The 26,198-nt window shown below is 34.0% G+C and overlaps 4 protein-coding genes across 5 annotated transcripts in view; 2 read left to right on the forward strand and 2 right to left on the reverse strand.

The window, feature by feature from the left end:
- LOC132190579 (transcription factor MYB36) overlaps nucleotides 1-322 on the forward strand; it is a 1,434-nt gene extending 1,112 nt beyond the window's left edge. Inside the window, exon 3 of the mRNA XM_059605614.1 lies at nucleotides 1-322. This exon is cut by the window's left edge and continues 444 nt beyond it. Within this exon, the coding sequence (XP_059461597.1) occupies nucleotides 1-322 (322 nt within the window).
- A 2,883-nt stretch (nucleotides 323-3,205) lies between these two features.
- LOC132189800 (protein DETOXIFICATION 16-like) lies at nucleotides 3,206-9,024 on the reverse strand. Of its 2 annotated transcripts, none has more exons than XM_059604595.1 (7): nucleotides 8,719-9,024; nucleotides 5,171-5,715; nucleotides 4,309-4,452; nucleotides 3,987-4,225; nucleotides 3,710-3,816; nucleotides 3,534-3,620; nucleotides 3,206-3,440 (listed from the first exon to the last, which is right to left on the reverse strand). In XM_059604595.1, exons 1-7 carry the CDS (start codon nucleotides 8,989-8,991, stop codon nucleotides 3,378-3,380), a joined length of 1,458 nt encoding a protein of 485 aa, XP_059460578.1. In that variant the 5' UTR covers nucleotides 8,992-9,024; the 3' UTR covers nucleotides 3,206-3,377. The 2 variants fall into 2 exon arrangements, with proteins under 2 accessions (XP_059460578.1, XP_059460577.1); XM_059604594.1 differs by having other exon boundaries at nucleotides 3,710-3,828.
- Nucleotides 9,025-12,399: 3,375 nt separating this feature from the next.
- Nucleotides 12,400-12,948, forward strand: LOC132190969 (transcription factor MYB36-like). Its single transcript, XM_059605995.1, has one exon. It carries the CDS (start codon nucleotides 12,400-12,402, stop codon nucleotides 12,946-12,948), a length of 549 nt encoding a protein of 182 aa, XP_059461978.1.
- Nucleotides 12,949-15,816: 2,868 nt separating this feature from the next.
- LOC132190612 (protein DETOXIFICATION 16-like) lies at nucleotides 15,817-21,686 on the reverse strand. Its single transcript, XM_059605651.1, has 7 exons — nucleotides 21,373-21,686; nucleotides 17,836-18,380; nucleotides 16,948-17,091; nucleotides 16,625-16,863; nucleotides 16,348-16,466; nucleotides 16,172-16,258; nucleotides 15,817-16,078 (listed from the first exon to the last, which is right to left on the reverse strand). The coding sequence occupies exons 1-7, from the start codon at nucleotides 21,643-21,645 to the stop codon at nucleotides 16,016-16,018; spliced, it is 1,470 nt and encodes a 489-aa protein (XP_059461634.1). The 5' UTR covers nucleotides 21,646-21,686; the 3' UTR covers nucleotides 15,817-16,015.
- Between the last annotated feature and the right edge of the window lie 4,512 nt (nucleotides 21,687-26,198).

Consider the following 26,198-nt stretch of genomic DNA (forward strand, 5'->3'; position numbering starts at 1 on the left):
CGAATTGGAGAACTCTTTCATCATTGGGAACAATAATCCAGCAGATGGTATAGAACAGTCTAATGCAGGAAGGGAAGTTTCAGGCTTCCAAGCTGAACTCGATGACTTTCTTAATAACAAAACTGTGGCTTTTGTGCCGCAGGAAGATCAGATTACTGAATTTGATTGCTTCCAAGAGATGAATGGTTCCAAGGATGACAGTGTGATTTGGTGGTCTAATGACTTTGAGACAAAGTCAGCATCCTCAAACTCTTGGGACTCCACTTCTGTTCTTCAGTCTGAGCAGATGTGTCAAGATTATGGACTAGGTTACAATATGTAGTTTGAAACATATATATATGTGTGGTGATCATAAAACGGGGAAGAAGAAGAAGAAGAATCTGATAACACGTATTGTAAATTGTGTGAATAATAATGCTAAAGTTCTCAGTCTCTTGCAAATTCTAAAGCTACTTGATATCCTTCTGAAGCTTCAACTTAAAGCTCCATTTGCTCCAGAAATCCCAATGATAAAAAAAAATCATAAGAGATCATTAATGGCTACAAATGCCATAGAAAAATTATCAAGGGTGTTATATATGGCTCAAAATTAATTTAGGATCACAAAACAGGCAAAAAGAGCCGAATAAAAAATAACCCGGCCAGTTACATAAAGATACTAAGATTTACGTGGTTCGATTTAATCAACTTATATTCATAAGTAGTGACGATCCAGATGAAATTTATTAACAAAAAAGGATGGAGTACAAAAAAAAACTACACATGACCCAAATGTCCTAATACACCTTCGTCTTACTCGCACTTTCACTCAAAAGAGAAATCTTCTCTTAATTCTCTTAGTGTTGTGCGGCACAACAACATTGTGAGAAAACAAAGTGAGCTTCACTTTCTTAATTCGCAACTCAAGTCTGATCTTCTCTACAAAATAACCGAATGGCAATATATATCTTCAAAACTAGTTCGGTCAAAGCTTCTCAACGAAGGAACTAGAGCATAAAAAATGAGAGACAAAACATGTACGTGGTAGCAAAAGGGATTGGGGTCCACAAAAAATAATTGTGAAAGACAAGTCATTCATGCTACAATCTCCAAATTGACTTGAATTTCATCAAGTCCTCAGCACAAAACTCCTCGTGATGTTTCCAACATGCCTAAGGGCGATTATAAGCTACAAGCATCAATCAAGCCCGAACAATTCTTTAACTTGAGAGCCAGAATTAGTTTAGTCAACATATTTGTTGGATTTTCTGCCACAACAATTTTATTCAATATGATATCTCCATATGTCACAACCTCCCGAAGAAAATAATATCTGATATCAATGTGCTTAGTCCTCTTATTATACATTTGATTTTTGATCAAATGTATTGCACTCTGACTATCACAAAACACAATAGTCTCATCTTGCTGCAAACCCATATCACTGACTAAACTTCAGAGCCAAATTGCTTCTTTCACTACCTCTGTTACTGCCATATACTTTGTCTCTATAGTGGACAAAGCAACTGTTAACTGTAATGTCACTTTCTAACTAATGACACACCCTGAGAGAGTGAAAATATAACATGTCAGAGATATTCTCTTATCTATATCACCAGCATAATCTGAATCGACGTACACAATGATACTAGAATTGATGCCACTACCTCTGTCATAGACTAAATCAACATCTATAGTGCCCCGTAAATAATGAAGTATCATTTGAGCTGTCTACCAATGATGAGTGAACCTTGCTAGGATTGTCCATATAGTGACTAAGAGCACTAATTGCCTATGAAATATCTAGGCGAGTGTAGATTATAGCATACATGATGCTCCCAACTGAACTAAAGTAAAGAACTCCTCCTCCAAACTCTATGGTGCTAACGCTATTGAGAGTCAGAAATAACATCATTTATGTGATCATAGGGTTACCATGTTCGCATAGACGGATAGATGAGTCTACAGTCTTAATAAGTATAGAAATTGTTGACTTTTTGCACTAAGTCGACTTTTCATTTTCTACTAGGAGTTTACAATAACAACTACCTTTGGTATAATGTTTCTTTTTAAGCCATTATGTAGTTAATGAAGTATGATCAATTTCTTTGAAACATCAATGCTTACTTTGTGAGGAGGATCACACAAGGAGAGTAAATGCTTACGAAACTATTTTTATTCTAACATGTGATATGTCAGTAAACTGAGCATTCTTTAATTTTTAAAAGGATGTCCTGAGCCTACTAATTTTTATAACATGTTTATAAGTGCTTTAAATATTTACTTAAATACGATTTACAATAAACGAACAATACTTGCATAATATGATAGGACCATCGTTTATGGGCTACCATTATAGAGGCTTGACCCTATGATTACAGAGATTTACTTTTATTGTTTGGCCTTGGATCTAATGGTTATTTGTGATAGGTACACCATGAAAGGATGTGTTACCATTACAGCTTTACTAGTAGCGCGAGCCACCTGAGGTTGGACTCGGTCCGACTGCTAATACATGACGATATTTGGCAATATCCGAAGCGCCGATATTCTATTACAAGTCTGTCAGGATAATGCCAACCTTACCAAGAAAGGTTTTGGATAGACTATATATAGAGGAAATCTATGAGTAAATATATTTAATATTGCATAGTTTCTCTGCATTAAAATAAGTGAATTATCACTGAGATTATGCTTATCATTTTCAGAATAAACCAATTTTACTTTGGCTTAATTACGGAGAAAACATGGATCATTTTGTAAAATACCATCATGATTTTGGATTACTAGAGTCAAGAAATGCGAGCCGTTATTAAAGACCCTTTACATAAATCAATTTCATGACAACGTACTTACTATGTCATAGACGTTCGTAGTTACTTTCTTTTACTTGTTGAACACTTCAATGTTTTATAGAGTAGTAGGTTGTTAGGTTGTAGAGTGAGAAATCCGCTGATATGAAGATGTCGAGCAAGTAGCTCACATTGTCAGGTTCGCTTAGATAGAAGTTAGTTGTTAACATTCTAGTAATGTTTGTTTGGAAACTCTAAGCCTATATTGATGATACATGCTGCTATTTATGGATTCATGTTAGTACGTAGTCTCCGATAATTTGTTTTCGCCTTCTGCTATAGTACACTATGATAATTGGTGTTGTGTAGAGAATTATGCTAATTAGTAGATAATTAGTTTAAAAGCATTACGAGCGTGAAGGTGACACTCTATATTATATCACTAAACTGGCATAGTTTTCCTGAGATGGAGTCATAAAATTGGGCATGACAGCCATATTAGTCCAATTTACAATTGCATGCAGTTTCTAAGATGGCATGAATGTGGTTCCTTGTTGTGCCTTTCAAGAATCGGATGACAATGGCAATATTGCCTTTGATGCAGCTTTATGGCAATGCTGCATCTGCTGGAGTCATTGAATCATATACCCTATCAGAAGCTTTCTTCACCTACAAAAGAAAGAAAAATGAAAATAAATATCCGATGAAATTATTAAGTGAGGATTATATATGTCACTTTCCATCTCAAAGTAGTTAAATTACTTCTTTCTCCCAATCAATGCGTAGAGTTATTATCGAAAGGGATAATCCTTGCACAATCAGCGCCACTATAATTCCCATCCAGAGTCCCTGTTGATTATATTCAAAATAAGCATATTAGAGAGGACATGAGAAGATTAAGCAAAAAATAAATAAAGAAAGAAAATATAGAAAATGACCTTTCCACCAATATGGTAGACAAAAGCTAATAATATAGCCGTGGGAATGCCCATTAGATAATAAGCTCCCAAATTAACATAAGCCCCAATCTTTTGCCACCCACATCCTGCAGCAATGGCTGAATTTTCAATCCAGAGAAAAAAATCAGTCACAGTTGATTTTTCTTCTTCTTAAATTAGTATGAAATCACCCTTTTTGACTTCAAAATCATAATGCCATAGCAAATTCAGAAATTAATTTTAAATATTTTTAGCGGACAAAAAGGTGGCCACAAACCTGAAAGCACAGACTGAATACCATCAAAAAAGTGAGATACTGCAATCAAGACCACCATTTGTGCCACATATGTTACTACTTCCTCTTCCTTGCTGTAACAATAGCCCCAAGCATGACGGCCTAATATCATGGCAGTGGCTGCCAGAATGCCCTCTGTAGTAACCATGGATAAAGCGACGCGCACAGCTAGACGAGCTGCTTGTGGTCTCCCAGCACCCAGCTCATTTGAAACTCTTGTGCTAAATTAACAGGAAAAAAAATTATTGGTGCACAAAGATGCAGATTAGAGGACACTTAGCAGCCCAATTTAGCTCAAATTCACCTTGTTGCACCAATTAGACCGAGCGGTATCATAAAGGCCAATGAACAAGTGTTAAGGCTGATTGACAGCACTGATGTCTCGAGCTTTGGGTTAGGTAAAAGACCAGATAAGAGAACCATCATTTCGAATGACCAGATTTCCAAGCTGTTCTACAAATGAAATCGGAAATGTTAGATGACCGATTAAATGATTGAATTTACTATCAATTTAAGTTCTAAAGATAAGTGGTGATTAAATTTCTAACACTTCTTTTCGTGGGTGGGCTCAAACTATTTCTTAACAAGTGATGCTCAACACGTAAATTTCTCACAAATTGGTTTGAAAGGAGCATTTAAAAGTGACATATCTTTTAAGCTATTAAAAAAAGTATGTGAGAAACATATAGTATTAAAAAAACATGTGCTTTTTATATGCTACAGATACATGTCACTTTTAGAAGCTGGTTTGTAAAACTAGTTTATGGAAAATTTGTCTCTGACTACTTTCAAATTCATTTAACTCTAATATCACTTTAAACTTTTGAGGGGCTGATTTGGTTGACGCAGAAAACCCATGATTATTTTCTTTGAAGTTGGGAGGAAACCATGACTTCTTGTTAGAGCCAAAACAACCTTCCTAAATTTTAATGTGGTATCAAAAGTAAAGGTTATGAGTTCGAACTCTAACCCCATAATTCACCATTCATTTTAGTTGAATATTCAATGTGTTGAACCTTACTTATCGAAAGAAAGTTTGAACCCATATGTGAGAGAAAATGTTATAATATTAATTAAATAATTAAATTCTGCACTTTCTATCCGCTTACACTTTTTGGATAAGTGGTGACATAAAAAGTTGAAAAGAGCTAGAATCAGAAACTTACCTGATCATTACAGCCGAGGGTATTGATAGTTTTAGAAACTTGGGAATCCCATGAAAGGCTTCCATTGAAATCCCGTTCCACGTCTTCTTACAGGTGGGAGAAATTCGAACATAAACTATGAGTATCAATACATTGATCCAACAAGAGATTGCATTTGCCAAAGCAGCGCCCTTATTTCCAAGGCCAGACTTGAATACCAGAAACCAACAAATGAGTAAATGTGCTAATGTCGTAATTCCTGTGCTAACCATCATAGGAACTACGTTGTTTTGGGCTTTTAAGAATCTGACATGACACTGGAGGAGCGCATAAGCAAAAATGCTTGGTATCATGAAGCGAGCATAAAGACCAGCTTCTGCTGCGATATCTGGGTCTTGTGCCAAGAATACAAGAATATGGCCAGCATTTGCCCATATCAGTGCAAGGGGAATGCAGGCCAGGAGAAGAACAAACATAGCCCTCTGCATGTGTATTCCCAGCATGTGATACTGTTTTGCACCGTACGACTGACCACAGAATGTGTCTAATGCGCTTCCCATTCCAATCTATAAATTCAAAGAGAGAAAGAGAGAGAGACTAATATCAGCATATTAAGTAATTTTCGCAACAAAAAGATATGCCTCTTTTTCGGTCTCTCAGTTTCAAATGAAAAAATTAAGTAACTGTTGAAAAGAAGATCTGAAGTAATGGAATTATATTAATTCTGACAACAAAATGTGAAGAACTCCGCTCTGTTCCATATTAGATTTATAGGGTAGTCTCAAGCTCCAGCCTTTTTCAACATATACATAAATCAGCTACCCAAGGGAACATGATACACATTGTAAGTATTGGATATTCAGATGCTGCTGATTCTGAAAACTCAATCTATGCTGTTGCAGAAGTAGAAAGAAGGTGGTTTGGGTTTAAAAAAGATTGAGGAGTGTAATCGAGCTTCAATTTTGCGGCATGTTTGAAACATTTTTGCTAAAGCTGGGTCTATTTGGGTTGCTTGGATAAGGAAGAATTTATTAAAAGGGAGGACTTTTTAGAGGATAGGAATTCCTCAAAACAGCTCTTGGAGTTGGAGGAAAATCCTAAAATTGTGAGATAGTGAGAGGAATTTCAAAAGTTTGAAGTTGGGGATGGAAATGATATTCACATGTGGTTAGATTGGTGGCATCCTTCAGGTGTCCTCTATGAAAAATATAGTTTTAGAGACATTTATGATGCAGATAGTCAGTTGGATGCGCGGTTGTTGACTGTTCTGAGAAGAGGAGCTTGGGTATGTAATCCTGCCAGATCGGATGATTTAGTAGAAATTCAAGGGAGGCTTTTGGAGGTCAATGTAGGTGGCTGTGATAAGCCAATCTGGTTGTTATCAAAAAGGAAGAAGTACAAAACATGGGAGGGGATTAGAATAAAAAACCAGTTGTTGATTGGTGGTAGCTTGTGTGGTTCTCTCTAGCTATTCCAAGGCAAGTTTTTGTCATGTAATTTGCATTTCAAAATGGCTAAACTATGGGAAATAGATTGGTGAAATGGGGTTACAAAGGGGAAGTTTGTTGTGTGTTTTGTCGTAATGGAGTTCAAAGTAGACAGCATTTGTTATTCAAATGTAGTTACAGTGGGAGGATATGAAAAGAAGGCAACCCAGTTTGGAGGAAAACTTTGTCTTAAATGTAATGTGCTTAATCCCCCAGTTGATTGGGATGAGGTGATGAAGCTTGAATTGCAAGAGTCGAAGAAGAAGTCTTTGTATACTAATATATGCAGACTGGTTCTAAGCTCCACAATTTATAATATCTGGCGGAATCGAAATGAAATTAAGCATGGAAGTCATCCCAAAACAGAGGAGCAGATTTTGCAGAGAATATTTTGGGAAGTCAGATCAAAAGTGTTAGGGAAAGGAAGGTTAAAAAAGACTCTTGAGAATATGGCAATATGTTGAAATTGGAGTATAAAAGTAAAGCTGTTGGTGTAAAGCTTCTGTTGTGTTGTGTTGTGTTTTTATCTTGAGTTCTGCAGTTGGAATGTCTTCGCAGAATGGGCAGTTGAGAGCTGTTCTAGATTTTTCTGCTGAATAGCTAGATTTGTTTTGTTTTGTAGCTATGTTTCCGTGTTGTATATTTGCTTGGGTGTTGTTTGTTTTTTGAAAAGTTGTTAGTTGGTTTTTGATACTGCTTGTAGTAACTTGTTGTTCAGTAGTTTCTGTTCTTTGTGTGTGTTTGAAAATGAAAAGTTTATTCAAAAAATAAAAAATGTAAGTAGTTGCTTTCCTTAAGAAATAATTTGCCTCCACTAATTCCAACAAATTGGTATGCACTAGATTACAACAAATATTTCTTTAAGATACAATGAGGCCGAGAAATCCTATGTAGTTTGATTATGTTTTGCACAAAACGAAACCAAACTAGAACACCTCAGAGCTTCTATTATAGCAAGAGAAAAGGTTTTGAGAAAGACAAAAAAAGATAGAATTTTCTGTGTTATAAAACTGGTTTGGAGTGAACTCTTTTATGGTGGTATCAGTAGTTTTAATGTTTGTTCACTAACAGACATGTAATTTCGCAAGTAAATAACTGCTAATTTAACATTCACTAACAGACATGTTTGTTCACTAACATTCATGTAAACCACCCCACCCTTATTTAGTAGATTAATGGATTCTGACAACTTTTAACGATAGAGACTAATTTGTTTTTTTTTTTTTTTTTCTGCTTATCTCATAGAGTGATTAATCACTTTTTAAAATTCAGTGAGTTATTTATCAAAACCAAACCACAAGGATAAAAAATGCATCTACCCCTCAAATATTCTCAAACCACATACTAAATATATATACATACTAATTTTGAAAATCGTTTGAACAAAACTAACCTCAAAAGATGACTCCTCGTAATAAGGATCAAACACGCTCAAAATAAAAAAAATAAAAAAATAAAAAAAGCAAAGATTAGATTTTATCTATCCTTAGAAGTTAAGACCGTTCTGTTGTAGTTGATAGTTTGAATTTGTAAAACAGTTGTAACAGATACTGTAGCAAGCTTTAGAGATGAAAGTACAGGTCTCTGTGAAAATCAGTAAATCACGAGAAAAACATTTCATCAAACACCTATTAGTCATTTTCCTTCACAGCAAGGTATAGATAAGATAACAAGCCTTTGTCAGCCGAAGCAGAGCATGCTGCTGGTTTTATGCTATTGAAGCAATGATATACTGTCGAAAAATGTTCAAAGAGGTTAATATACGTGTAGGATATCACTTCCAAAACCAATTCCTATCCATGAAAAAAAAAAAACAAAAAACAAAACAAAACCGAACAAACAAAACGACAAACTTGAGATCAAACAGTATGAAGAAGGCCCATGGTCGAACGACAAAACAGAGTAATCAAAATAAAAAGTGAATCAGGCAAATCAGGCAAAAGTTCTTTGTTCAAACTTTATAAGGTAAGAAGCATATAATCACCAAGTAAATTAAAAAAATAATAATAATAATAATAATTAAAGAGCTTGTTTCTGGTAGAATATAGAAAAGATAAAGAAGATGAAGAGTAGTCATCATACCAACAAGCTGAAACCGGTGACTGATGCAAAGGAAGTGGCCATGCAAGCACCAGAAAGAGCTAGCTCTCCAAGATGACCTACAAACATGACTGAAATCACCTGCAAACAATTTACCAGGAGATTAACAGCCACAAGCGGCCCTGCCAAGGACAGCTGCTTCTTCACCTCTGCGAGCACCTCATCTTTGCTGAATCCCTCTCTCGATTGGAATGCTTTTCCTTGAGCTTTTGGAATCAGCAGCGGCGATTCCATACTTGCTTTTTGCTCTTCCATATTCACCCAGAACCGAGCGTCAAGTTCATGAGAATCAAGTATAATAAACTATCCTCTCTTAACATGCATCAAAGTTCTATTTTATAGACCAAAAAAAAAAATGCCATTTAAATTAACAAATAATTTTAAAAGTTAAATTACGATTTTACCAAATGCTTAACTGCATTTTTACAGGTGTGTTTGGCATTGAGATTTTAAACCAAATTAAAAAAAATAGATTGTTTGAAATTGCGTTTACAAAAAATTGGATTTGAAAACACAAAAAATATACATTTTTAAATCCCATATAATAAACAAAAAATTTTAAAAGTCAAATCATAATTTTATAAAATACTTAATTGCGTTGTAAAACTTAACGTTTTAAATCTCAAAACTCACTTTTTTAAATAATATATTTTTAAATCACATTTTAAAATTGTAAAGGCAAACTTACCCTTAATAGTTAATAGTAATTAACAGACAGGTAACCGCTCATCATAGGAAACAAATGATAAATTAAGGAAAAAGTTATTTCATCTACCGGACATGAGAAACATTGTCTTATTACATGTTTGGTTAGTGTGATTCTTTGTCAGCATTGATGGGGGCGGGATAGAGTAATTAATGTTTTAAAGAAAACCCAGACAGATGAGTTGATGCCATTTTGTCCTTGTATCTGTTTACTAAAAATCACACGTCTCTTATTTTAAAATATTAATTCCACAATTAAGTTCATTATTTCTTCTTACCTTAAACACGGCAAAAATAGTAATTTAATATAATATTAAAAGAAAGGTCATGGGTATAAATTTTGACTCTAGAATTCTACATGTCGTTTTCGATGGATAGCTCAATCTGCTAAGATCACGTCTTATGAAACGGTAATCACTAATTCAAATTCTCATTTTCCCAATTTCCTATTTTTTATTTTTTTTTAACTATCTCCAATTGTCCTTTCTTTGTGCAAACATGTTAAAAAAGACTTATATGTCGGATTTTACTTGTTGAGATAAAGTTTGAACTTATAAGAAAGAATGAATGTTAAAATAGTATTAATTAAATGAATAAATTTATTATTTTTCATTAATTTAAGTACTCGAGATAAATAATAATTTAACCCATCCAAATCACCAACTCACCATAAACAGTCTACGGTACGTAACGTGATGCAACATGATAAAAGAAATATATAATCAAATAAATACAACTAAGAAGTAAAATATTTTTAGCTTTAATTGGCAATTCGATGTTCAAAACAAAGGTAAGGAAAATCTATTCCATCTACCGCACAAAGGAAAATTGTCTTATCACAAGTTTGGTTAGTGTGATTCTTCGTCAGCATTGATGGTGAGAGACTGCAACTACGGGAAAATTCGAAAGTGACTTGTAATCTGTTGGAAGTTGTCATCTTTTAGTCTTGCTTGATAATCATTAGCTCATCAAATTAGACTGATTTAGCTTCCATTCTTTTGAAATATTAATGAAATAATTAAATTTATTATTTTCAATTATTCTTAAATTTTTAGAACAAATAGTAATTTAACATGATATCAAGATAAAAGTTAACCTTGACTTCACTGTTAAATATTATAAATATTGGGTGTCACTTATTGAGTGGAAGTTTGAGTTCATACTTGAGATGTGTTAACATATTATTAATTAAATAATTAAATTAAATTTTTTGTCTTTTTTATTTTTTATTTTTAGGATAAGTGGTAATTTAACATATCCAAATCACCATAAGCTTGATAGTGCTTTGATGCAACATGCTGAGAGAAATATTTAATCAAATAAAGAAAACTAAGAAGTGTTAGGTTTTTAGAGTTGGTAATTCGGTGTTCAAAACAAGTAACACTACAAGCATTTGGCTCAAATGTCGCCGCTAATGTGTTTCATGCTATTGGTCCGACGCTAATGATCAATAGCGGCGACTTGTTTGAGCCGCCGCTAATAATCACCCCATAGCGTTGACAATATGTCACTGCTATTGCTATTTCTTGTTGATGCAAAATTGTTTGAGCTGGACCGTAAGTCGCCGTTATTGGTCTATCATTAATGGCGCACTGGTGTGGCCTCTAATGATAGACAATAGATGGTCGCTGCTACTTGGGTATCATTAGCGGCGATATCTAGGTCGCTGCTACTGATACTCTAATTATTATTATTACCGGCAATGGAGTCGCCACTAATAATCTGGCCGCTAATGAACCAAATGCTTATAGTGAGTGTATGTAAGTAATTTTTTGTGGGGTAGTTTTGTACTCAAGATTGACTAAAAAAGTCCATCAAAATTGTGAAGAACAAAAGACTGTGTTTGGAAACTTAGCTAATGTTGTTCAGACAAGCATTGATATAAGAAGCCATTGAGACACTTGTTCGGAAATCCGGTTGCACACGTCTGGACGAGGAGGTGCTAAAGAAATGAAATTTAAAGAGTCATAGAGAAGGTCGTTCGGAATGACGTTCACAATTGGTCCGAACATGGCAATTTATTTGAAGCCCCCGAGAGCCTCATTTGAGTCGTACGGTGACGGTCACAGCCCTCACTTTCGTGGGCTATTGGGTCTGCCACAATTATCCATGCATGCAGAGCAGCAACCCGCGTATCAACTAAATTAAGTAAATGATTACTTTCTGAGCATCAAATTCAATCATGACAAAATTCCACGTACAACCACACAAGTCTACGACTACGTACGTACGACAACCTTTTTCCTTCCTACTACTCTCTTAATTTGAGGAAGAGCATGCGCGATTCATGCTTGTCGGGAAGGAAGAGCCGGCAGAGTAATTGATTTCACCGCTACGTTGATTTCGCCGTTAATTAATAAAGAACCAAATTTAATAACATTCTAAGTTCCAACAAACAAAAAGGGAATCCTCTAGCCATCGTGTCGCAGACTATCGATATCATGTACTTCTAACCGCTGGGACGGCATTATGTGTTAGAGGAAAAAATAACTTATTAATTTAGCGTTATTATATAATTTATTAATTCTCAAAAGAATTAGAAATTGTAGGAAGGACGAAAGACGAAAGTGATTTTTTCTTTTGGGGAGATATTTTAATTATTGCAGGATAATAAGCATTTTTTATTCACAATATTCAATTTTTTTTTTTTTTTTTCCCATTAGATTACAAAGGTTTATGCGGTGCTAGCTACTTTAATTTGATTGGATTCTCTCAAATTCAATGCTAGATTTTGCAATAAACCATATAATATATCAATTTTTTTTTTTTTATAGTTCATTACTATGACTATATATGAGAGCTTCGAACAAGTCTGAATCTTAATATATATATATGCTCAACTTCTAGTACTAAAGAAATCATAGTCAATACACCATTATGATTTCCCATTTCCATATTTGCTTTTTTATACTTCCGCTCCACACTACTTTATTTATGTATTCCCCTTAATTTCCATATATGCAACTTCAAAGCCTTCAAAAACCCTTCTCTTTCTACAACAATCCGGGGCCGTGGCCAAAGCTGCATCCCTTGCAGGAAAAGATCATGATCCAGAGCCTGCAATCTATGAATCAAAGTAGCCCTACAGCTCTGTGGCAAGGACAGAATATTGACTTGCATGAGCCACCCACTGCTGCTATAGCTCAAGAGGCTCTTGGGAAAATGAGCATGCCAAAGGTAAACGAATTGGAGAATTCTTTCATCGTTGGGAACAATATTACAGCAGATGGTATAGAACAGTCTAATATTGCAGGAAGGGAAGTTTCAGGCTTCCAAGCTGAACTTGATGACTTTCTTAACAACAAAACTGTGGCTTTTGTGCCGCAGGAAGATCAGATTACTGAATTTGATTGCTTCCAAGAGATGAATGGTTCAAAGGATGACAGTGTGATTTGGTGGTCTAATGACTTTGAGACAAAATCAGCATCCTCAAACTCTTGGGACTCCACTTCTGTTCTTCAGTCTGAGCAGATGTTTCAAGATTATGGACTAGGTTACAATATGTAGTTTGAAACATATATATATATATATATATATATATATATATGTGGTGATCATAAAACGGGGAAGAAGAAGAAGAAGAATCTGATAACACGTATTGTAAATTGTGTGAATAATAATGCTAAAGTTCTCGGTCTGTTGCAAATTCTAAAGCTACTTGATATCCTTCTGAAGCTTCAACTTAAAGCTCCATTCGCTCCAGAAATCCCAATGATAAAAAAAATCATAAGAGATATTAATGGATACAAATGTCATAGAAAAATTATCAAGGGTGTTATATATAGCTCAAAATTAATTCAGATCACAAAACAGGCAAAAAAAAGCCGAATAAGAAATAACCCAGTTACATAAAAATATTAAGATTTACGTGGTTCGATTTAATCAACTTATATTCATAGGCAGTGATGATCCAGATGAAATTCATTAACAAAAGGATGGAGTACAAAAAAAATTACGCATGACCCAAATGTCCTAATACACCTACATCTTACTCGCACTTTCGCTCAAAAGAGAAATCTTCTCTTAATTCTCTTGGTGTCGTGCGGCACAACAACATTGTGAGAAAACAAAGTGACTTTCTTGCTTCGCAACTCAAGTCTCTCTTCTCTACAAAATAACCGAATGACAATATATATCTTCAAAACTAGTTCGGTCAAAGCTTCTCAACGAAGGAACTAGAGCATAAAAAATGAGAGACAAAACATGTACGTGGTAGCAAAAGGGATTGGGGTCCACAAAAAAGAATTGTGAAAGACAAGTCACTCATGCTACAAATCTCCAAATTGACTTAAATTTCATCAAGTCCTCAACACAGAACTCCTCGTGACGTTTCCAACGTGCCTATGGGCAATTACAAGCTACAAACATCAATCAAGCCCAAAAATTCTTTAACTTGAGAGCCGGAATTAGTTTAGTCAACATATCTGTTGGATTTTCTGCCACAACAATTTTCTTCAATATAATATCTCCATATGTCACAACCTCCCGAAGAAAATAATATCTGACATCAATGTGCTTGGTCCTCTTATGATACATTTGATTTTTGATCAAATGTATTGCGTTCTGACTATCACAAAACACAATAGTCTCATCTTGCTGCAAACCCATATCACTGACTAAACCTCTGAGCCAAATTGCTTTTTTCACTACCTCTATTGCTGCCATATACTTTGCCTCTGTAGTGGACAAAGCAACTGTTAACTGTAATGTCACTTTCTAACTAATGACACACCATGAGAGAGTGAAAATATAACATGTCAGAGATATACTCTTATCTAGATCACCAGCATAATCTGAATCGACGTAAACAATGATACTAGAATTGATGCCACTACCTTTGTCATAGACTAAATCAACATCTATAGTGCCCCGTAAATAAAGAAGTATCCTTTGAACTGTCTACCAGTGATGAGTGAACCTTGCTAGGATTGTCCATATAGTGACTAAGAGCACTAATTGCCTATGAAATATCTAGTCGAGTGTAGATCATAGCATACATGATGCTCCCAATTACACTAAGGAAAAGAATTCCTCCTCCAAACTCTATGGTGCTAACGCTGCTGAGAGTCGGAAATAACATCATTTATGTGATCATAGGGTTACCATGTTCGCACATACGAATAGATGAGCCCACGTACAGTCTTAATAAGTATAGAAATTGTTGACTTTTTGCACTAAGTCGACTTTTCATTTTGTACTAGGAGTTTACAATAACAACTACCTTTGGTATAACATCTCTTTTTAAGCCATTATGTAGCTGATGAAGTATGATCAATTTCTTTGAAACATCAATGCTTTAACCTTGTGAGGAGGATCACATAGGGTAAGTAAATGCTTACGGAACTGTTTTTATTCTAACATGCGATATGTCAGTAAAATGAGCATTCTTTAATTTTTAAAAGGATATGTCTTGAGCCTACTAATTTTTATAACATGTTTATAACTGCTTCAAACAAATATTTACTTAAATACAATTTACAATAAATGAACAATACTTGCATAATATGATATGACCATCGTTTATGGGCTACCATTATAGAGGCTCGACCCTTTGATTACAAAGATGTTCTTTTATTGTTTGGCCTTGGATCTAATGGTTATTTGTGATGGGTATACCATGAAATTAAGGATGTGTTACCATTACAGCTTTACTAGTAGCGTGAGCCACCTGAGGTCGGACTCGGTCAAACTGCCAATACATGACAATACTTGGCAATATCTGAAGCGCCAGTATTCTATTACAAGTTCGTCAGGATAGTGCCAACCTTACCAAGAAAGGATTTGGATAGACTATATATAGAGGAAATCTATGAGTAAATATATTTAATATTGCATAGTTTCTCTGCATTAAAATAAGTGAATTATCACTGAGATTATGCTTATCATTTTCAGAATAAACCAATTTTACTTTGGCTTAATTACGGAGGAAACATGGATCATTTTGTAAATACCATGATGAGTTTGAATTACTAGAGTCAAGAAACGCGAGACGTTATTAAAGACCCTTTACATAAATCAATTTCATAACAATTTACTTACTATGTAGTGGACATTCGTAGTTACTTTCTTTTACTTGTGGAACACTTCAATGTTTTATAGAGTAGTAGGTTGTAGAGTGAGAAATCCGCTGATATGAAGATGTCGAGCAAGTAGCTCACATTGTCAGGTTTGCTTAGATAGAAGTTAGTTGTTAACGTGCTAGCAATGTTTGTTTGGAAGCTCTAAGCCTATATTGATGATACATGCTACTATTTATGGATTTATGTTAGTAGTCTCAGATAATTTGTTTTCGCTTTCTGCTATAGTACACTATGATAATTGGTGTTGTGTAGTGAATTAAGCTAATTAGTAGATAATTAGTTTAAAAGCATTACGAGCGTGAAGGTGACACTCTATATTATATCACTAAACTGGCACAGTTTTCCTGAGATGGAGTCATAAAATTGGGCATGACAGCCATATTAGTCCAATTTACAATTGCATGCAGTTTCTAAGATGGCATGAATGTGGTTCCTTATTGTGCCTTTCAAGAATCGGATGGCACTGGCAAATATTAATTGCCTTTGATGCAGCTTTACGGCAATGCTGCATCTGCTGGAGTCATTGAATCATATACCCTATCAGAAGCTTTCTTCACCTACAAAAGAAAGAAAAATGAAAATAAATATCCGATGAAATTATTAAGTGAGGATTATATATGTCACTTTCCATCTCAAAGTAGTTAAATTACTTCTTTCTCCCAATCAATGCGTAGGGTTATTATCGAAAGGGATAATCCTTGCACAATGAGCGCCACTATAATTCCCATCCAGAGTCCCTGTTGATTATATTCAAAATAAGCATATTAGAGAGGACATGAGAAGATTAAGCAAAAATTAAATAAAGAAAGAAAATATAGAAAATGACCTTTCCACCAATATGGTAGACAAAAGCTAATAATATAGCCGTGGGAATGCCCATTAGATAATAAGCTCCCAGATTAACATAAGCCCCAATCTTTTGCCACCCACATCCTGCAGCAATGCCTGAATTTTCAATCCAGAGAAAAAAATCAGTCACAGTTGATTTTTTTTCTTCTTAAATTAGTATGAAATCACCCTTTTTGACTTCAAAATCATAATGCCATAGCAAATTCAGAAATTAATTTTAAATATTTTTAGCGGACAAAAAGGTGGCCACAAACCTGAAAGCACAGACTGAATACCATCAAAAAAGTGAGATACTGCAATCAAGACCACCATTTGTGCCACATATGTTACTACTTCCTCTTCCTTGCTGTAACAATAGCCCCAAGCATGACGGCCCAATATCATGGCAGTGGCTGCCAGAATGCCCTCTGTAGTAACCATGGATAAAGCGACGCGCACAGCTAGACGAGCTGCTTGTGGTCTCCCAGCACCCAGCTCATTTGAAACTCTTGTGCTAAATTAACAGGAAAAAAAAATTATTGGTGCACAAAGATGCAGATTAGAGGACACTTAGCAGCCCAATGTAGCTCACATTCACCTTGTTGCACCACTTAGACCGAGCGGTATCATAAAGGCCAATGAACAAGTGTTAAGGCTGATTGACAGCACTGATGTCTCGAGCTTTGGGTTAGGTAAAAGACCAGATAAGAGAACCATCATTTCGAATGACCAGATTTCCAAGCTGTTCTACAAATGAAATCGGAAATGTTAGATGACCGATTAAATGATTGAATTTACCATCAGTTTAAGTTCTAAAGATAAGTGGTGATTAAATTTATAACACTTCTTTTTGTGGGTGGGCTCAAACTATTTCTCAACAAGTGATGCTCAACACATAAATTTTTCACAAATTGGTTTGAAAGCAGCATTTAAAAGTGACATGTCTTTTAAGCTATTAAAAAAAGTATGTGAGAACCATATAGTATTAAAAAAACATGTGCTTCTTACATGTTACGGATACATGTCACTTTTAGAAGCTGGTTTGTAAGACATTTCCTATGAAATAGTTTATGGAAAATTTGTATCTGACTACTTTCAAATTCTTTTAACTCTGATATCACTTTTAACTTTTGAGAGGCTGATTTGGTTGACGCAGAAAGCCCATGATTATTTTTTTTGAAGTTGGGAGGAAACCATGACTTGTTAGAGCCAAAACAATCTTCCTAAATTTTAATGTGGTATCAAAAGTAAAGGTCATGAGTTCAAACTCTAACCCCATAATTCACCATTTATTTTAGTTGAATATTCAATGTGTTGAGCCTTACTTATCAAAAGAAAGCTTGAACCCATATGTGAGAGAAAATGTTAAAATATTAATTAAATAATTAAATTCAGCGCTTTCTATCCGCTTAAACTTTTTGGATAAGTGGTGATTTAAAATCCCAGGAACATAAAAGGTTGAAAAGAGCTAGAATCAGAAACTTACCTGATCATTACAGCCGAGGGTATTGCTAGTTTTAGAAACTTGGGAATCCCATGAAATGCTTCCATTGAAATCCCGTTCCACGTCTTCTTACAGGTGGGAGAAATTCGAACATAAACTATGAGTATCGATGCATTGATCCAATAAGAGATTGCATTTGCCAAAGCAGCACCCTTATTTCCAAGGCCAGACTTGAATACCAGAAACCAACAAATGAGTAAATGTGCTAATGTCGTAATTCCTGTGCTAACCATCATAGGAACTACGTTGTTTTGGGCTTTTAAGAATCTGACATGACACTGGAGGAGCGCATAAGCAAAAATACTTGGTATCATGAAGCGAGCATAACGACCAGCTTCTGCTGCGATTTCTGGGTCTTGTCCCAAGAATACAAGAATATGGCCAGCATTTGCCCATATCAGTGCAAGTGGAATGCAGGCCAGGAGAAGAACAAACATAGCCCTCTGCATGTGTATTCCCAGCATGTGATACTGTTTTGCACCGTACGACTGACCACAGAATGTGTCTAATGCGCTTCCCATTCCAAGCTATAAATTCAAAGAGAGAAAGAGAGAGAGACTAATATCAGCATATTAAGTAATTTTCGCAACAAAAAGATATGCCTCTTTTTGGGTCTCTCAGTTTCAAATGAAAAAATCAAGTAACTGTTGAAAAGAAGATCTGAAGTAATGGAATTATATTAATTCTGACAACAAAATGTGAAGAACTCCGCTCTGTTCCATATTAGATTTATAGGGTAGTCTCAAGCTCCTGCCTTATTCAACATATATATAAATCAGCTACCCAAGAACATGATACACATTGTAAGTATTGGATATTCAGATGCTGCTGATTCTGAAAACTCAAACTATGCTGTTGCAGAAGTAGAAAGAAGGTGGTTTGGGTTTAAAAAAGATTGAGGAGTGTAATCGAGCTTCAATTTTGCGGCATGTTTGAAACATTTTTGCTAAAGCTGGGTCTATTTGGGTTGCTTGGATAAGGAAGAATTTATTAAAAGGGAGGACTTTTTAGAGGATAGGAATTCCTCAAAACAGCTCTTGGAGTTGGAGGAAAATCCTAAAATTGTGAGATAGTGAGAGGAATTTCATAAAGTTTGAAGTTGGGGATGGAAATGATATTCACATGTGATTAGATTGGTGGCATCCTTCAGGTGTCCTCTATGAAAAATATAGTTTTAGAGACATTTATGATGCAGATAGTCAGTTGGATGCACGGTTGTTGACTGTTCTGAGAAGAGGAGCTTGGGTATGTAATCCTGCCAGATCAGATGATTTAGTAGAAATTCAAGGGAGGCTTTTGGAGGTCAATGTAGGTGGCTGTAATAAGCCAATCTGGTTGTTATCAAAAAGGAAGAAGTACAAAACATGGGAGGGGATTAGAATAAAAATCCGGTTGTTGATTGGTGGTAGCCTGTGTGGTTCTCTCTAGCTATTCCAAGGCAAGCTTTTGTCATGTGATTTGCATTTCAAAATGGCTAAACTATGGGAAATAGATTGGTGAAATGGGGTTTACAAAGGGGAAGTTTGTTGTGTGTTTTGTCGTAATGGAGTTCAAAGTAAAGAGCATTTGTAATTCAAATGTAGGTACAGTGGGAGGAAATGAAAAGAAGGCAACCCAGTTTGGAGGAAAACTTTGTCGTAGATGTAATGTGCTTAATCCCCCAGTTGATTGGGATGAGGTGATGAAGAAGTGAAAACTTTGCAGGAGTGGAAGAAGAAGTCTTTGCATGCTAATATATGCAGACTGGTTCTAAGCTCCACAATTTATAATATCTGGCGGAATTGAAATGAAATTAAGCATGGAAGTCATACCAAAACAGAGGAGCAGATTTTGCAGAGAATATTTTGGGAAGTCAGATCAAAAGTGTTAGGGAAAGGAAGGTTAAAAAAGACTCTTGAGAATATGGCAATATGTTGGAATTGGAGTATAAAAGTAAAACCGTTGGTGTAAAGCTTGTGTTGTGTTGTGTTGTGTTTTTATCTTGAGTTCTGCAGTTGGAATGTCTTTGCAGAATGGGCAGTTGAGAGCTGTTCTAGATTTTTCTGCTGAATAGCTAGATTTGTTTTGTTTGGTAGCTATGTTTCCGTGTAGTATATTTGCTTGGGTGTTGTTTGTTTTTTGAAAAGTTGTTAGTTGGTTTTTGATACTGCTTGTAGTAACTTGTTGTTCAGTAGTTTCTGTTCTTTGTGTGTATTTGGAAATGAAAAGTTTATTCAAAAAATAAAAAATGTAAGTAGTCGCTTTCCTTAAGAAATAAATTGCCTCCACTAATTCCAACAAATTGGTATGCACTAGATTACAACAAATATTTCTTTAAGATACAATGAGGCCGAGAAATCCTATGTAGTTTGATTATGTTTTGTACAAAACGAAACCAAACTAGAACACCTCAGAGCTTCTATTATAGCAAGAGAAAAGGTTTTGAGAAAGACAAAAAAAGATAGAATTTTTTGTGTTATAAAACTGGTTTGGAGTGAACTCTTTTATGGTGGTATCAGTAGTTTTAATGTTTGTTCACTGACAGACATGTAATTTCGCAAGTAAATATCTGCTAATTTAACATTCACTAACAGACATGTTTGTTCACTAACATTCATGTAAACCACCCCACCCTTATTTAGTACATTAATAGATTCTGACAACTTTTCTAACGACAGAGACTAATTTTTTTTTTTTTTTTTTTTTTCTGCTTATCTCATAGAGTGATTAATCACTTTTTAAAATTCAGTGAGTTATTTATCAAAACTCCAAACCACAAGGATAAAAAATGCATTTACGCCTCAAATATTCTCAAACCACATACTAAATATATATACATACTAATTTTGAAAATCGTTTGAACAAAACAAACCTCAAAAGATGACTCCTCGTAATAAGGATCAAACAAGCTCAAAATAAAAAAAATAAAAAAATAAAAAAATTAAAGATTAGATTTTATCTATCCTTAGAAGTTAAGACCGTTCTGTTGTAGTTGATAGTTTGAATTTGTAAAACAGTTGTAACAGATACTGTAGCAAGCTTTAGAGATGAAAGTACAGGTCTCTGTGAAAATCAGTAAATCACGAGAAAAACATTTCATCAAACACCTGTTAGTCATTTTCCTTCACAGTAAGGTTTAGATAAGATAACAAGCCTTTGTCAGCCGAAGCAGAGCATGCTGCTGGTTTTATGCTATTGAAGCAATGATATACTGTCGAAAAATGTTCAAAGAGGTTAATATACGTGTAGGATATCACTTCCAAAACCAATTCCTATCCATGAAAAAAAAAAACAAAAAACAAAACAAAACCGAACAAACAAAACGACAAACTTGAGATCAACCAGTATGAAGGCGGCCCATGGTCGAACGACAAAACAGAGTAATCAAAATAAAAAGTGAATCAGGCAAATCAGGCAAAAGTTCTTTGTTCAAACTTTATAAGGTAAGAAGCATATAATCACCAAGTAAATAAATAATTAAAGAGCTTGTTTCTGGTAGAACATAACAAAGATAAAAAAGATGAAGAGTAGTCATCATACCAACAAGCTGAAACCGGTGACTGATGCAAAGGAAGTGGCCATGCAAGCACCAGAAAGAGCTAACTCTCCAAGATGACCTACAAACATGACTGAAATCACCTGCAAACAATTTACCAGGAGATTAACAGACACAAGCGGCCCTGCCAAGGACAGCTGCTTCTTCACCTCTGCGACCACCTCATCTTTGCTGAATCCCTCTCTCGATTGGAATGCTTTTCCTTGAGCTTTTGGAATCAGCAGCGGCGATTCCATACTTGCTTTTTGCTCTTCCATATTCACCCAGAACCTTGTGTTAAAGCGTCAAGTTCATGAGAATCAAGTATCATAAAATATCCTCTCTTAACATGCCTCAAAGTTCTATTTTATAGACCAAAAAAAAAAAATAAAAAAATGCCATTTAAAATAAAATCACAGAAAATTAATTATTTGAGATTGCATTTTTTTTAAATTGCAATTTAAAAACTTAGAAAATTTAGGTTTTCAAATCCAAGGCAATGAGCTTTTTTTTTTTTTTTTTTGAAAAAATAATTTTAAAGGTTAAATTACGATTTTGACAAATGCTTAACTGTATTTTTAAGGGTGCGTTTGGCATTGAGATTTTATAGACAAAGAGTGCGTTTACAAAAAATTGGATTTGAAAACGCAAAAAATATGTTTTTTCAAATTGCATATAATGAAGTGGTTTTTTTTAAACAAAAAATTTTAAAGGTCAAACCGTAATTTTACAAAATACTTAATTACGATTTTAAAAATTATATTTTTAAATCGAATAACTCACTTTTTTAAATAATATATTTTTAAATCACATTTTAAAATGTAACGTCAAACTTACCCTTAATAGTTAATAGTAATTAACAGAAAGGTAACCGCTCATCATGGGAAACAAATGATAAATTAAGGAAAAAGTTATTTCATCTACCGGACATGAGAAACATTGTCTTATTACATGTTTGGTTAGTGTGATTCTTTGTCAGCATTGATGGGGGCGGGATAGAGTAATTAATGTTTTAAAGACAACCCAGACAGATAAGTTGATGCCATTTTGTTCTTGTATCTGTTTACTAAAAAAACACACGTCTCTTATTTTAAAATATTAATTACACAATTAAGTTCATTATTTCTTCTCACCTTAAAAACCGAAAAAATAGTAATTTAACATAATATTACAACAAAAGTCACAAGTATAAATTTTAACTCTACAATTAAATATTTTACATGTCATTTTCAATGAATAGTTTAATCCGCTGAGATCACGTCTTATGAAACGGTAGTCACTAATTCAAATTTTCTTTTTTCCATTTTCTTATTTTTTATTTTTATTTTTTTAACTTGTTATTTCTTTGTGTGAATATGTAAAAAAAAACTTATATGTCGGGTTTTACTTGTCGAGATAAAGTTTAAAGTTATAAGTAAGAATGAATGTTAAAATAGTATTAATTAAATAAATAAATTTATTATTTTTTTAAAATTTAAGTATTTGAGATAAATAGCAATTTAATTCATCCAAATCACCTACTCACCATAAACAGTCTATATTACGTAACGTGATGCAACATGATAAAAGAAATATATAATCAAATAAATACAACCAAGAAGTATTATATTTTTAGCTTTAATTGGCAATTCCATGTTCAAAACAAATGTACGGAAAATATTATTTCATCTACCGGACAAAAGAAAATTGTCTTATCACATGTTTGGTTAGTGTGATTCTTCGTCACCATTGATGGTGAGAGACTGCAACTACGGGAAAATTCGAAAGTGACTTGTAATTTGTTGGAAGTTGTCATCTTTTAGTTTTGCTTGATATCCATAGCTCATCAAATTATACTGATTTCGCTTCCATTCTTTTGAAATATTAATTAAATAATTAAATTTATTATTTTTAATTATTTTTAAATTTTTAGAACAAGTAATAATTTAACATGATATCAAAATAGAAATTAACCTTGACTCTACTGTTAAATATTATAAATATTGGGTGTCACTTATTGAGTGGAAGTTTGAGTTCATACTTGAGATGTGTTAACATATTATTAATTAAATAATTAAATTAAATTTTTTATCTTTTTTTTTTTTTTTTTTTTGATAAGTGGTAATTTAATATATCCAAATCATCAAATCACCATAAGCTTGATAGTGATGAGAAAAATATTTAATCAAATAAAGACAACTAAGAAGTGTTAGGTTTTTAGAGTTGGCAATTCGTTGTTCAAAACAAGTCCTAGTGTATGTAAGTAATTTTTTGTGGGGTAGTTTTGTACTCAGGATTGACTAAAAAAGTCCATCAAAATTGTGAAGAACAAAAGATTGTGTTTGGAAACTTAACTGATGTTGTTCAAACGAGCATTGATATAAGAAGCCATTGAGACACTCATTCGGAAAACCGATTGCACACGTCTGGACGAGAAGGTGCTAAAGAAATGAAATTTAAAGAGTCATAGAGAAGGTCGTTCGGAATGACGTTCACACTGGTCCAAACATGGCAATTTTTTTGAAGCCCCCGAGAGCCTCGTTTGCAAATTTGTCCGGTAGGGTATGGATGATAGTATTTACTTGAAGCTCCAGAAAACACCGTTCTCTTGCTTGTTCGCTAGTGGTCCAATCGAGTTGATTTTCATGAAGTTTTATGGTAATGTGCAATGTTTCAAAGAACAATGTTTTCTATGTGATGTAGAAGATGATGAAATAGTTTTATGGTAAAGGGATTTGTATTCCAAAAAAAGTATGTTTACTAAAGATATTTACAATGAAATGTTTAGCCAAATAAATTTTTCGTTTTCAGTCAAATGTTAAAGTGCTTACAAATGAATGTTTTTAGAAAATGCTACAATGTTTCCCACAAAAGTTGTTTTATGAATGTTATAGGATATGATTTGATTTTATGTAAAATTGTATGTGGGTAACATGATGTGTAAAGTTGATAGTTATGAGGATTGTCATGCAAGGAATATTGATTTTTCAAGTAGTTTACAAGAAATTTTTAAAAATTTACCTGCTGCTCTAGTTTTATGGCTTAATAGAATAATATACTTAAAAGTTAAAAGAGTAAGAGAGTAGCGCACCTAATATTATTTTCTAGGAAATATTAATTGTGGGCATTACATGGGTATACTTGTTCATATTTTGAAAAAAAAAAATGTTTTTATTTTAATTTGATAAAAAATTTGATGCGATATAAAGTTAGGAACATTTGAGAAATGTTTTATGTGGAATCCACGTAAGAAAGTTGTTTGGTAAAACCTTTTTGAAATTTGTCTTTTGTTTTCAAAGAAACAATACTAGACATGTTTATTTTGACAAAAACACAACTATGGAGCTAACTTCATAATTATAAGTAATTTTTTTTTTTAAAAAAAAATATATATCAAATTCAAAAAAAATGGTTGTGTGACCAGCCTAGCTCAGTGAAAGAAAGGGGTGGCTGCATGGCCACCCATGACTTCTTGTGGTGTCCATGCAGGCACCTCTAACCGGTTGGGGGTGGTTGCAGGGCCACCCCTGTTCTATAGGTGGTTGTGCAGCTACCCTTCCTCTTCACTAGGAGTGGTCGTGGCTACTTTCACTACAAAAAAATAGAGGTTTAGTGATGGTTTAGGACTAAAAACCGTCACTACAAAAGTAGTGGCGGTTTTGTAGTGATGGTTCCAAAGGGTAGCTAAACAAGGGTAGGAAAATGGGAAAAGGTGTCGGTTTAGGCAAAACCGACACTAATTAGTGATGGTTTTTTTAAAAAAAAACCATCATTAATTTATTAAATTCCGATATATATATATATATATATATATATATATATATTATTTTTTCCACTTATTTATTGATTTTTTTTCTTCATTTTTTACATTTCATTTTAATGTGAATCAGATCCAGATCTCCTTCTTCTTCTCCTCATTCTACTCCTTCTTCTTTTTCTTCTACCTCTCTTTTCTCGATCTCTCTCTGTTGATGTCAGCATCGATCTCTCTGTTGGGCTTTTTCTTCATGTGCTTTTGGCTCTTGGGCTTGCAATCCAAAAATGGCACGCACAAAATCAACCATGGATTCCAAGGAGGTAGCACAAAACTTCACTTCTAAAATAGGCTTAGATTCACAAACATCCAGTGTCCTCTTGATTGCTTTGAACGGTCGCCTATAGAAAAATCCAGTTAGAAAAAATAAAGAAGACGAAAGAAAAAAAGAAGGAAGAAACGTGAAATGGGATGGTAGTGTGTTAAACTTTTAAACCCAAAAAAAGATTCAAATTAGAAAGGAGGGTTGAATCTGTATTCAAAATTCAAAATTTAAAATTGGTGTCGGTTGAATAGTCAACCGACACCAATTTTAGTGTCGGTTTTTGCTCAACCGACACTAAATTAAAAATGGTGTCGGTTGAACAGTAAACCGACATCTTTATTAGTGTCAGTTTATTGTTCAACCGACACCATTTTTAATTTAATGTCGGTTGAACAGTAAATCAACACTATTATTAGTGTCAATTACTGTTCAACCAACACCATTTTTAATTTGGTATCGGTTGAACAGAAACCGATACATTATAATGTCGGTTTCTTAAACTGACACAATCCAAATTGTCACTAAAACCGGTTTTTTTTTTTTTTGTAGTGTTTTCTCTCTTTTTCTCCTTTTTTTTAAAAAAAAAAAAAAAAAAAAAGTTTTGATAAATAAGAAATTTGTCTCTACACCTAAAAAATTAAGCAATTGTTTTCTCAAATTATTCATATATATAAGGTGTGAATAGTTTTCAAAAAAGTGTGTTGTGTTTTGTTTTTTTGAAAAATATTTTATATTTTGTGTTTTGAAAAGTGAATTGTTTGTTCAACTTGCAA

The sequence above is a fragment of the Corylus avellana genome, chromosome ca8 (genome assembly GCF_901000735.1).
Source record: "Corylus avellana chromosome ca8, CavTom2PMs-1.0".
Classification (NCBI taxonomy): Eukaryota; Viridiplantae; Streptophyta; class Magnoliopsida; order Fagales; family Betulaceae; genus Corylus; species Corylus avellana.